Source organism: Ochotona princeps, chromosome 2, assembly GCF_030435755.1.
Source record: "Ochotona princeps isolate mOchPri1 chromosome 2, mOchPri1.hap1, whole genome shotgun sequence".
Taxonomy (NCBI): Eukaryota; Metazoa; Chordata; class Mammalia; order Lagomorpha; family Ochotonidae; genus Ochotona; species Ochotona princeps.
Window position 1 is genome coordinate 41,750,493 of NC_080833.1, and position 12,620 is coordinate 41,763,112.

Genomic DNA, 12,620 nt, shown 5'->3' on the forward strand with positions numbered 1-12,620 from the left:
GTTTGGGTTGAAAGCCAGTCAGGAAAACCCACTGTTCCTATGAGGATAGGAGGTGAACTGAGTAGGGTTGGCTCATGGACCCCCAGGTATGCGCAAAATCTGGCACTGGGAGAGGTTCTGATGGAAGAGGCTGGGCAACTCATCTGGCAGGACACAGTCCCTGTAGGTAAGCGCAAGAAGCATGATAGGAAATAGCCCAGAACAGGCCATGGAAAGTATCCCACTGGCATACATTTGGCATGGGTCAGGGGAAGACCAGACTGAACCAGTCCACGTCATCCACTGGCTAATCCAAGCACCAGAACAGAGTGTGCGTCGAGCCAGGTTAGGTTGTGACATAAACCAGTGCACATTAAGGAATGTCAAGGTGAGGTTGCCTGTACCAGATGTGGCCGCAGCGCCCAACCAGCACATGTGAGAACCAGGAAGGGAGGGGGCTGGCAGGGAGAATATGGGGTGGTTCCCCTGCTGGACAGCTACTCCCACTGGAAAGTGTGAGCTGGGATGGGGCAGACCAGACTAAGCAGGACTATAACACCTGTGTGCATCATGTGCACTAGATCAGGGAAAAGCCAGGCTGGGCTGATTGTTCCTAAGGTGCAAACAAAAATTAGAGTGGGTGAGGGTTGTTTGGGCTTAGCCGCAGCATCAGCTGGCAGAAGCTGGCACTGGGGGCTAATTCTGTCAAGTCAAACCACAGAACCTCCTGGAGAGTGCATAATCTAGGAGTGGGAGTGGCCTAGAAGGGAAATAGTGGACTCCTCCCTCTTGGGTTACCACTCCTACTGAAGGGCACAAAAATTAGGACAGGGGCTGGGGTGGCCGGACAGAGAGGCAACCAATAACATCTGATAGTCGAGCTGGTTAGATGGAATTAAGCTTTAATACCTATTGACATGTACGAGAGCCGAATGGGATGTGGGACAGACCAGACTAGTCTGCTACACATATTGGCAAACCAGGGTAGGAGGCGGGCTTGGTGGGGTTATTGTGGGTTGCTCTGTCTAGGCTGCAGCTCCCACTGGTTTATGTGAGGGCCAAGTATGTGCTGGGCAGAACCAGGCTAGACTGCAACACCCATTGGTTCCAGTGGAAGACAGAGCTAGAAACAGAACCAACCCAGCAATTGCAACCACCTGCTGATCGATCGGGGCAATGGACTGTGCTGGGCCCTGTACTTGCAAGTACATATAAGAATCTGGGAACACCTCAGACAAAGTTTCTTTGGGGATCTCATCAATCGGACTGCCAGACTCAGAACCCTAACCATGAAAAGAAAGAAGAAAGAACAAGTCAATCAACCATCTCAGCTATATGTTGGCAGCGAAATACTGGGCAAATGGAGACTCTAAGATAGACGATGTCAATCAGTGGAATCTTCAAAGACCTCATCGTGCTTGGAGTGGCAAGACTGGCAGCGATTCATAACTGGTGAACTATCAAAACCACCTGAGCAAGAATCTCAGAGCATGCCCCACATCCAGGACCTGGGGTGGGTGGGAAACTTTGTGGGGCTTCTCCCTCAATATCCCTCCTTACCTCAGATACATGAAGGAAACAGTATGGAAATAACAGTCTTACCTACTTTCCTGTAGCCCTTGAACTTTTTACCCTAGTTAACTATGTAAAGATTGTCAAAAATATAATTTAAAAAAATAATAATTTCCTGAATTTTCAATGCCTGCTCATCTCTGGCTTCCACCGCCAGCCCACCACAGACCATGTCTAAGCACATCCCCCTGGCTCCCCAAATCTATCCTCTTTCTGCTACCAGTCCTGCATTCCCGTTTTCCTCCATGCCTCACTAAACTCAGAGAGTACTCACTGTAGTCACACCGTACCAGTCTCTGTCCACCCATACATCCACCCACCCATCTACCACACTTGCTGCCCGCTTTCTACTTTGAGGGGCTGTAGACATAACTCGCACACTTAGTTTCCAAATCATAGCCTCAGTCCAGCCTACAAACAACATGTCCTGATATATTACAAAATCCCACTGCTTATTTGCCTGTTGCAACTGGCACACTCGATACTGATGCACTCAGGGAAGTCTCATTTAGCAGAGCGTATTTAACCTCCCAATGGTTCATGCCAGCTACAACCACAGCTAAATGTAGTGTTCCACTGGGATGTATTGACTAATTCATATTCATCCCTGAAGTTGCAACTTAAATGTCACTTTCAGGCGGCTCCCAATACCTAATCCATGTTCTCAAAAAAATTTGTTAGCATGAAGCTGATAAGAAAGCAGAGAAGATGACATGGACAAATGCATTTCCCATAGGGTAAACTGAAGCCAGTAATATGTTTGAGATCACAGAAAAGCTTAAAGATAAACCCGCAATCAAGGCAGCACCTACCTGAACAGGGCCAATGATGCTCTGGGCACTGATGTTGCTATCACACGCAGGGTAATCATACCAGAACAGCTCCTGTGCAGCAGGCTTCCGGCCCAACAAATGCTGCTTACAGACAGGGATTTCACAGAATCGGATAAACCACTGCACTCGGGCACGTTTCCTAGAATGAGGTTCAGAATCTAGGAAGAATTAGGCAGAATGGGGAAAAACACAGGAAAATGTGAGTACATTTTATCGAGTACTTCCCCCATGCCAGATACCATATTAAGCCTCTGACTACACCATCTTTTAGAGTCACAGCAATCCTACTAGGTAGGTACTATGGTCACCCCTCTTCGACTGCCAAAGAAAGAAAACTACAAGCTTCTTTAAATAATTGGTCAACGATTACAGGGCCAAGGGGTGGCAATTTAACCCCACTCCACTCAATTCCTTCTGGGATTTTTACTTCCTAATGATGCTAACACTTGATAAAAACATTACAGAAGATATTTCAGAACAACTACTCTAATCTTCAGTAGACAAAACGTGCCAGTGATTATAAAGGCATTAAACAGCATGAACAAAATCCTAGCAAGAATGAATCCATCTACCACCAATAGAAGACTTCCAGCAAGCAGATATTAGCAATTTTCAGGTTTCTTATTGCCCGCCTCTTCTTAAGTGTCTTCAGGGCAAGACTGCAGCCCCACATGGGGACAAGGACTCTAAAATGCACACACTGCCCCAATTCAGCAAACGTACCTCCCACCTAGTGGATATTGGATGTGATTTCTCTCCATAATGGGCAGTTAATGGCTCCTTCTTTCAGTAGTGTAAAACACCTTTAGCCACTGATCCTATCAGTTCCTTCTCATGGGCACATAATCTGCCACAGGACTATCAAACCACCGTGTCAGACAGTAGTTGCTTTCCTTTCCTTAGGGAGAAAGTTATGTGCACTTTCTAAATTGCCATCTTTCTTCTCGTTCTTAGGGAGCTATACCCCATCCTCACTTTCCTGTGCATGCCTCTTGTGTTTACAAAGGGTAGGTTAGCCACAAACACTAGGGGAGGTGGTGACTATGGGCTCCCAGGGGCTGGTGAGAACTCCCTGAGTTTCTCCAGCCTAGAGAAAGCAAAGGCTTCCTGTTCTGAGAAATGGTCTTTTCCTCCACCCTTTTCAACACTCACATACAATGCCCTTTATGTAAAACCCCTGAAGTATTTTTTTGTATTACCAACTAAGTATCTAAATATTCCCAACTAATATCTAAATAACTAAACACCTTCCCAATCCAGCCTTGTAAAGAAACCGCCGCTATAGAATGTTACTATCTTCCTCATGAGACAATTAAGACACATCCCTCCGACAATGTAAACCTCCTATTTTCCTTCTTTTCTTCCCAAATTCAGTCTTTTGCTCCATCACCAAAACCCTGCCTTAATGGTCTTTCTTACTAACTCCTTAAAAAAAAAAAAAAAAAAACAAGCAAAACAAACAACAGCAACAACAACAACAAAGGAAAAAGCTAACTTTCATCTCACCCAGTAATACTCCAGGGAGTGAGGCTTTCTAGGTAGCAGAGGGAGTCGCTAATACCCCCATGACTCTACCTCACAATCTGAGATGCCGTGTGTGCCTCTGTGAGGACAGAACTAACAGCCTCCCTTCCACGCTTCCCAATCACTTGCGACAAGGAATGGTTTTTAATGTAGCCCAGACTCACCATCTTCAAACAACTCAATCAATTTAGCAACATATGGGTTTTCATGATCATCCCCTTCAATCAATACAAACTGTCCAACCCGGATGTGAATGTCAGAACAACCTTGCATTTTCACACATATTTCTCTAGGAAACAACAGAGAAAAGTGTTAGGAAATCTCTAGAAGTGTGCCAAGATCTAAATGCCGAAATGGCTCCAACGACCAACTATCTGACTGGGAAAGCAGTTCACTAAGGCCTAAGTAAGAGCAGACACCTGAGTTCAATGAGTCGTTTCACCACTGGTGACGAATCTAGAGGCAATCCTTGACTGCCTTCAGTTACCTATTAAGGGCCTTCTGATTGTAATATCTCTCAAGTTGTGCAGAGCTATACAACAATTCTCATCTTGCTACCACTAAGAGGTAGATAAAATTCACCATAAATATTGTCATGCATATCAGCTTTTGCAGAACCATCACAACTTCATCTCTATCATTAACTCCTAGATTTCTGCTAATATTTTTCTTTCATCAGATAAAAACCCTCCTTACAAACAATTCATACACACCATCCCACAATACAACCCTCAATGGCCTGAATACAATTTACTTAACAGTTCTGCATAAGAATCTGTTGTTTCAAAGGTAACCATCACTCACTCACTTGTAGATTTGGTACGCCCGTTTTTGATCCAATAATGGCTTGCCAACCCATGAGTAAGTCTGTCTGGTCTTCAGCCTTGTAAGGTAACATGCCATGGCCCCTGTGAAAAAAGCCATACTTCGAGTTATGAAAACACTGATACATTCAAAAGCATAGCTAAGCCCTACCTTCTATGGTCCAGCCTCTTTGTTATACTCCTCACACATTTTAGACTCACAAAACATCTTCAAGCTCCATGAGGATTAAACAGAGATAATTTAGTGTCATATGTATACTGCACCTTTTTTTCTTACCCAGAAAAACAGGAGCACCAATAAGTAAGAAAAGAAAATCGTGGATGTTTTAGTAGTACTTACTGGGGAAAAAATGCACAATAACAGGTGTGAAACATCCAATAATGTGAAATTAAAATAGTTGTAATGATTAAATGGTTGTAAATTTTTAAAAATAGATTCTTAAATAGATAAGAAAAAAAGAAAACTCAGAAATAAAACGAGAGACCAAAAACAACAACAAACCACTACAACTGATAGCACAGAAACACAGTCATGGGGAGCTATAGTGAACAACCACAGGCCCAAAGACTGGAAAACCTAAGAAATGGATGAATTTCTTCCTGTATACATGTAACTTACCAAAATGGAATAAACAAGACATGTAACACCTGAGCTGAGTGATAAGAAAGGCCCAGTGATGAATTCTAGCACTTTTAAGTAAGCACTCACAACTTTCAAATCATTCCTAAAAAAGCTGAAAGGGGGAAATCCTAGCAAATCCATTTTTAGACTGTGATTCCAAAACCAGACAAGGACACAAAAGCAAAAATAAATCAGTAGACCCAAAATCTGCTGAATATACGCACAGATGCAAAAATTGTCAACAAAACAACACTAGCAAATCAAGTCTAACAGCTCAGCGAAAAATCATCTACCCAGATTAAATCTGATTTATTCTAGGGATGCAATACTGGTTCAATAAACTGTATCAACAGAATAAAAATCAAATGACTGTCTTGATAGACACAGAAAGAAATAGCATCTGACAGAATTCAACGTCCATCCAGGGTAAAAACACTTGAAACAATTTAAAAATGCCTCAATTTATATGTAAAAAGTTCACAGCCAGCATCACACTGACAGGGGCAAAGCATTTTCTCTAAGACTTCGGACATGCATACATATTCTCACCACTCACAGGTAACAAAAACAAAGCCAGACAAATGAACTTGTACCAAAGCAGCTTCCGCACAGGAAAGCATACATCAACAGAGGGAAGAGACAACTTACAGAATCAGAGAAAATGCTCACAAACTAATTATCTGAGACGATTAATATCTAGAGTCTATAAAGAACAACAAAAAAAACCTCAACAAAAGATAAACAACTAACCCAGTTAAGAAATAAATAAGGGCCCGGCAGTGTGGCCTAGCGGCTAAAGTCCTCGCCTTGAAAGCCCCGGGATCCCATATGGGTGCCGGTTCTAATCCCGGCAGCTCCACTTCCCATCCGGCTCCCTGCTTGTGGCCTGGGAAACCAGTCAAGGACGGCCCCAAAACCTTGGGACCCTGCACCCACGTGGGAGACCTGGAAGAGGTTCCTGGTTCCTGGCATCGGATCGGCGCGCACCGGCCGTTGCGGCTCACTTGGGGAGTGAATCATCGGATGGAAGATCTTCCTCTCTGTCTCTCCTCCTCTATTTATCTGACTTTGTAATAAAATAAATAAATCTTTAAAAAAAAAAAAAAGAAATAAATAAAATACATGAACATTAAAAGCAGAAATGGCCAACAAACACATGAAAAAATGCTCAGGGCAATGTGGAGCAAAACCACAATGAGACATCTCATGCCACAGAGAATGGCTATTTCCTTTTAAAGATTCATTACTTTTATTTGAAAGGCAGATTTTTAGAGAATGAAGCAGAGACAGAGAGAGAGGTCCCTCATCTGCTGGTTCACTCCCCAAATGGCTACAACATCACCGTTGAGCTTATCTGAAGCTGTGAACCAGGAGATTCTTCCCGGTCTCCCACACAGGTGCGGGGACCCATGGACTTGGGCCATCCTCCTCTTCTTTCCCAGGCCACATTCATGCAGCTGGAAGCAAGTAGAGCAGCCAGGATAGTGACCAGCATGCTGCCAGCACTTGCAGGTGGATTATTAGTCTGCAATGTCATCCTAGAATGACTATTGTTGAAAACAAAAATAAATACTTGTGGGGCCCTCAGTGTAGCACAGCGTGTCAAGCCCACCATCTGCAACAGCAGCATCCAATTTGGGTTTCTTTTTTTTTTTTTTTTAAAGATTTATTCATTTTGTTACAGCCAGATATACACAGAGGAGGAGAGACAGAGAGGAAGATCCTCCGTCGGATGATTCACTCCGCAAGTGAGCCGCAACAGGCCAATGCGCGCCGATCCGAAGCCGGGAACCAGGAACCTCCTCCGGGTCTCCAACGCGGGTGCAGTGTCCCAATGCATTGGGCCGTCCTCAACTGCTTTCCCAGGCCACAAGCAGGGAGCTGGATGGGAAGTGGAGCTGCCGGGACTAGAACCGGCGCCCACATGGGATCCCGGGGCGCTCAAGGCGAGGACCTTAGCCGCTAGGCCACGCCGCCGGGCCCCCAATTTAGGTTTCTTAGTTTCAGTCTCTCCTGCTTCATGCTGGTCCATTTCTGAAAACAAGCTTGGTCCAGCCTGGTCCATGACAGCCATTTGGAAAGTGAATCAGAAGATGGGAGATTTCTTTCTGTCTTCCCATCTCTGTAATTCTATCTTTCAAGTAAATAAATAAATCTTTAAAATAAATAAATACTTGCAAGGATGTCGAGAAAAAGGAATCTTTTTATGCTGTGGTAAAAATACAAATTAGGCATAGTTATTAGAAACAGCAATATGAAGGCTACTTAAAAAACTAAAAGTAAGACAAACATTATGGCATAGGTGGTTAAGTCACTGCTTGGGATGTCCACATGCCATCTCGGAGTGCTTGGTTGTGGGAGAGCATCCCTGGATCTCTGCCTGCTGCCTGATCCACGGCCTACCTGCCCAGGACCTGAGGCACAGCTTCCAGCTGTGTGTGCAGAATGTGACCTATGACATGATTGGAAGGTCTAAAGGGATAGGTGTAGCCAATTACAGTGTCACTGTTGGGTGGGAGGACTGTCGGAACCACCCTCTGTCTTCCCTTTTTCCTAGTCTATACAAGTTGGTACTCGCTTTACAATAAACTGGCATGTTTCAATAAACTATCCCCGATAGTTTTGCAGCCAAAGAACACTGTCACCTCACCCCCTTGGTGGTCTCGGGGCCTGCTGGCAGGAAATTCCCCCAAGATTTGCCGTAAAATCATGCCTTCACTTTCAAACTACCTTCCTACGAATGTGTCTGGGAGGCTACAGAAAACAGCCCTAGTATTTAAGTTCCCATCATCCATGTTTAGGAACCAGATGTTATTCCTGGATCCTGGCTTCAGCCTGGTCCAGTCCTAGCTGTTGCAGGTAACTGGGAAGTGAACCAGGGGGTGAAAGACTTCACTCCCTCTACTTGGCTCTCGGGGTTTAAGCCTTGCCGGCAGGCCCCGAAATCAAGGAACCACTGGAGACAGGCTGGTGAGGAATGTCTATTCAGCACAAGTTCCAGGTTTTTAAAGTTTAAGGAGAGAGAGGGTAGGAGGGAGTTTTCAGGTAGTCCCTCCACCCAATGACACTGTGACTGGATAAAAAGCACGCCTAATCCTGCTGACCTTCCAATCATGTCAGAGGCCACATTCCATATACAAGATTGGAAGTACCTTAGGTCAGGACAGGTAAGCTCTAAGCCATGCCCACTAGGTAGCAGGCAGAAACCAGGGGCAATTGCCCACACTCTGCCTTTTTTTTTTTTTTAATATTTATTTTTATTGAAAGGCAGATTTACGGAGAGAAGGAGAGACAGAGAGAAAGATCCGTCTGCCAATTCACTCCTCAAGGAGCCACAACGGCTGGAGCTGACCTGATCCAAAGCCAGGAGCCAGGAGCCTCCTCCAGGTTTCCACACAGGTGCAGGGTCCCAAGGCTTTGGGCAGTCTTCGACTACTTTCCTGGGCCACAAGCAGGGAGCTGGATGGGAAGTAGAGCAGCTGGGACACAAACCAGCAGATATGGGGATCCTGGAGCATCCAAGCAAAGGACTTTAGCCACTAGGCTACTGTGCCAGGCCCTGTTAGTCTGCCTTTCAAAAGAAAAAAAAAAAAAGGAAAAATAGAACCCTATAAGGTCCAGCTATTCCAAGAAAATGAAGTCAGCCTATCAAAGATATATCTGTATTTCCATCTTTTTAAAAAATTTATTTTATTTTTATTGGAATGTCAGATATACAGGGAGGAAGATCTTCTGTTTTATGATTCACTCCTCAAGCAGCCACAAAAGCTGGAGGTTAGCCGATCTGAAGCCAGGAGCCCACAGCCTTTTCTAGGTTTCCCACAGGGGTACAGGTCCCAAGGCTTTGGGTCATCATCTCCGACCGCTTTCCCAGGCCACAAGCAGAGAGATGAATGACAGGTAGGGCTGCCAGGATTAGAACCAGCACCCATATGGGATCCTGGTACATTTAAGGCACCAGGCTTCAATCACTAGGCTACTGCACCAGGCCCTATTTCCATGTTTATTGCAGAACTATTCACAATCAAAACGATAACGTCAACCTAAATGTCCATTGATGGATGAATGGATAATGAAAATATGGCATGTGTGCACATACATATGTAAACACACACAATGGAATGTTATTCAGGCATTAAAAATGTCATTACAGCATTTGCAGCAATATGGATGGAACTGGATGTTTTGGTTAAATGAAAAAAGCCACATATAGAAAGACAAGCTTTTCACTTTCTTTTTTCTTCTTATTTAAAAAAAAAATACACTTATTTTTATTTCCAAGGCAGAGTTACAGAGAAAAGAGAGATTTGCCAAATGGCGGCAACTGCGGGAGCTGAGCTGATTCAAAGCCAAAAGAGAGTCTCTTCCAGGTCTCCCCGTCTGCTGCCTTTCCAGGCACATTAACAGGCAGCTGGATCAGAAATGAGCAACTGGGACTTGCACCGGCATACTGGTGCCTCCGGTAGAAACTTAGTCAGCTGTGCCATGGAATTGGCCCCATGAGCATCGTGCCGTCTGAGCGGAACTTTACAAGAAGTTTGATTTGAACGTGGAATAGTAAGTACTAGACCATGTGAAGGGTGGAGGAGGAGGGACAGAGGCTGCATAGGGACAAACTGCAGTTCACAGTAATATATACTTTACTATGAACTACACAAGTTAGCCTGTAAGCTGCAAACATAAAGATAAGGAAATGGTAATAACTGCCACATTTTATCAGCATACTCTATAATACTACCCTTGTAACCCATTAAAAAAAAAATCCATGGAGATTTCATGCCCACTCCAGACTCACCAACCTCCAGGAACCTCTACAAAACCTTCCAACCCTGGCTGGGAGTTTTACAAGAGCTTCACTATGTATCAAGCACAACTGATTAAAAAAATTCACTGCTCCTCCTCCCCAACTGAGGTTGGGGTTTAAAGCCCCAACCCCAATCACACTTCCCTCCTTTTTGGGGATCGAACCTCACTGTGAAGTAACTTTGCGGTTACTAGCCATCAGCCATATGAAAAGACACACTACTGCAGATTGTAGGGATTTGAGAAATTATAGGCCAGGAAACAGAAATGAAAAGCAAACATTTATTTCACAGTATCACAAACACATATTACATCAATTTCATTATATAAAGTGGAAAAACAGGTTAAAGAAGTCAAAGAATGGCAGGTGGAGAGTGTGTGTAGTAGAGAGAGCAATTCCAGAATGCTGGTCATATTCTTAATCTGAGTGCTGCTGACACCAGTACATCTTCCTTAAGGAAAGTCACCGAGTTGCAGATTTGTCACTTACGCACTTTGCTTCGTGTATGGCAGTTTTCAGTGACAAGTCGGTGAAGGAGCAGTCCTTCTGAAGCAACAGCACATGGACACAGATCTCATCTACTATTACCAAATTCTCTTACCCTGCAGCCAGAACTTCATCTCCAACATCAGCACCAAGTTGCCCCCAGGACTGTAGACGAACTGGAAATGCAGGTCTGACTTGGCCCAGTGAAGCCTTAAGCTTCTAGGAGACACCCATTACAGGGTCTTGATGTTACAGAGACTGGAAATCTGGAATATGCACACTAACCAGACTAAGTGCCATGTCCAAAAGCAGCAAAAATCACTAACACTGAGCCAGGAACACACGATGCTAAGTCGTCATATACTTCTCTCATTCAATTTTTACAACAGGGGCCACCTTTACCTGAGATGCCAGCATCCTATATGGATGCCAGGTCCAGCCCTGGATGCTCCAATTCCAACCCAGGCCCTGCTAATGAGCCTGGGAAACAGCGCAAGATGGCCCATTGCTTGGTCCCTGCCACCCACACAGAAGACATGGATGAAGTCTAAGTTCCTGGATTTTGCTGAAGCCCAGCTGGTCACTTGTGGCCATTTAGGGAGTGAACCAGCTGATGAGTTTTGTTTCTCTGACTGTGACTCTGCCTATCATATAAGCAAATCTAAGTAAAATAAAATCCCTACAGCAACTTTAGAATAATGCCAATCAACTGGAAGTGTACTACTGTATTTGCTAAATGTAGATGATTTATTAGCACTTCAAGGTGACAACTCATCAATTTAGCCTGCAGTCAGATGTCAGACTGCTCTGAACCCTTTATTTCCTTACCTATAAAATAAAGATAATTATATTTTCATTTTATTGCACCAATATTTACTAAGCACCCACTGTTCTAAGAAAAGGTAAATTAGTAAATCCTCATTCTACCTCTGTCTCACCACTGTGAGAGGCAGTGGTTCTACCTTTTAAAAAATTAACGATGTTATGGAACCCATGTACAATTCACGTAAAATTTTGCATATGATTTCAGGGTATTCGCAAACCTTCTGCAGTCTACACGTGGGATCTCACAACTGAAAACCGCGGAGGTGGAGGCCCTGCTCCCCCCTCTGAATTTCACTGTGGATGACCACACCGCTGGGTTCCATTCCTCTCCCCGCCCCCACGCAAGGGTTAGAAAATTTGCTGGAGGTTTTTGCATCATCTTTTCAAGTTTCCATCGCAAATGTGCCAAGTGGGCTGAGCGTTCACTGTTCTCACAGCTTATCCTGCTCAGCCCAGTGCTGTGGCCGGTAAGCCACAACCTGCACCCATCGAGTGCAGGTTAGACCACAAGACAAAGTGGCGCCGAATTCTGCCTGGAAACCCCCGCACGTAGGAACAGCACACCTTAAAGATGACGCCCCGGGCCATGATCCCAGGCAGCCAAGTCACAAACCCCCGAGATAGCCCTCTGGCCTCGACTACGTCACCCAGCATCGGCTCCATCTGCCCTGTCCGGTGCGGTACATTCTAAGTCAGAGAAGGAAGCTACGCAACTGCTTTGTAAAGGCCAGGCAGGCCAAAGGCGAGATGCTCAGCGAGGAGTTCTGGGGTGCAGAGGGCACGAATGCCAGCGCCTCTCCCCTCGTGTGAGCACGAGGTGAAACAGGAACCCTCCTACAACGGCAATGCAGAGTGCGTGGCGCTCCACAGGCGCTTCGTGCCTGCCGGCTGACGGAGTCTACAGGGAACACCGCGGGTCCACGGCTCGGCTCGCCCTCCAGCCCGCCGGGTTGCACACTCACCACGCGCGCCGAGAATTCTCGAACGAGCCGCACGCCGTTCGCTTCCGTCCGACTCCGGCAGCTGTAGCACCCCTAACCTGCCACAGCCGGGATTCTGCTTTAAAGCCACGGGTCGCAAGCCAGACTCCAAGTAGCCAGCTGGCTTCGCTCGGAGGAAATTTGGACTAAAGAAAAAAAATTCGCGCCACA

The 12,620-nt window shown here is 45.2% G+C and overlaps 1 protein-coding gene across 1 annotated transcript in view; it reads right to left on the reverse strand.

Moving 5' to 3' along the window:
* The window catches only part of ORC1 (origin recognition complex subunit 1), a 30,553-nt gene extending 17,979 nt beyond the window's left edge, over window positions 1–12,574 (reverse strand). Inside the window, exons 1-4 of the mRNA XM_058655048.1 lie at window positions 12,432–12,574; window positions 4,717–4,816; window positions 4,073–4,197; window positions 2,360–2,542 (exon numbers count right to left, since the gene is read on the reverse strand). Coding sequence (XP_058511031.1) covers window positions 2,360–2,542; window positions 4,073–4,197; window positions 4,717–4,811 — 403 coding nt within the window. The 5' untranslated portion in view covers window positions 4,812–4,816; window positions 12,432–12,574. The remainder of the gene's footprint in view (window positions 1–2,359; window positions 2,543–4,072; window positions 4,198–4,716; window positions 4,817–12,431) is intronic.
* Window positions 12,575–12,620: the final 46 nt, after the last annotated feature.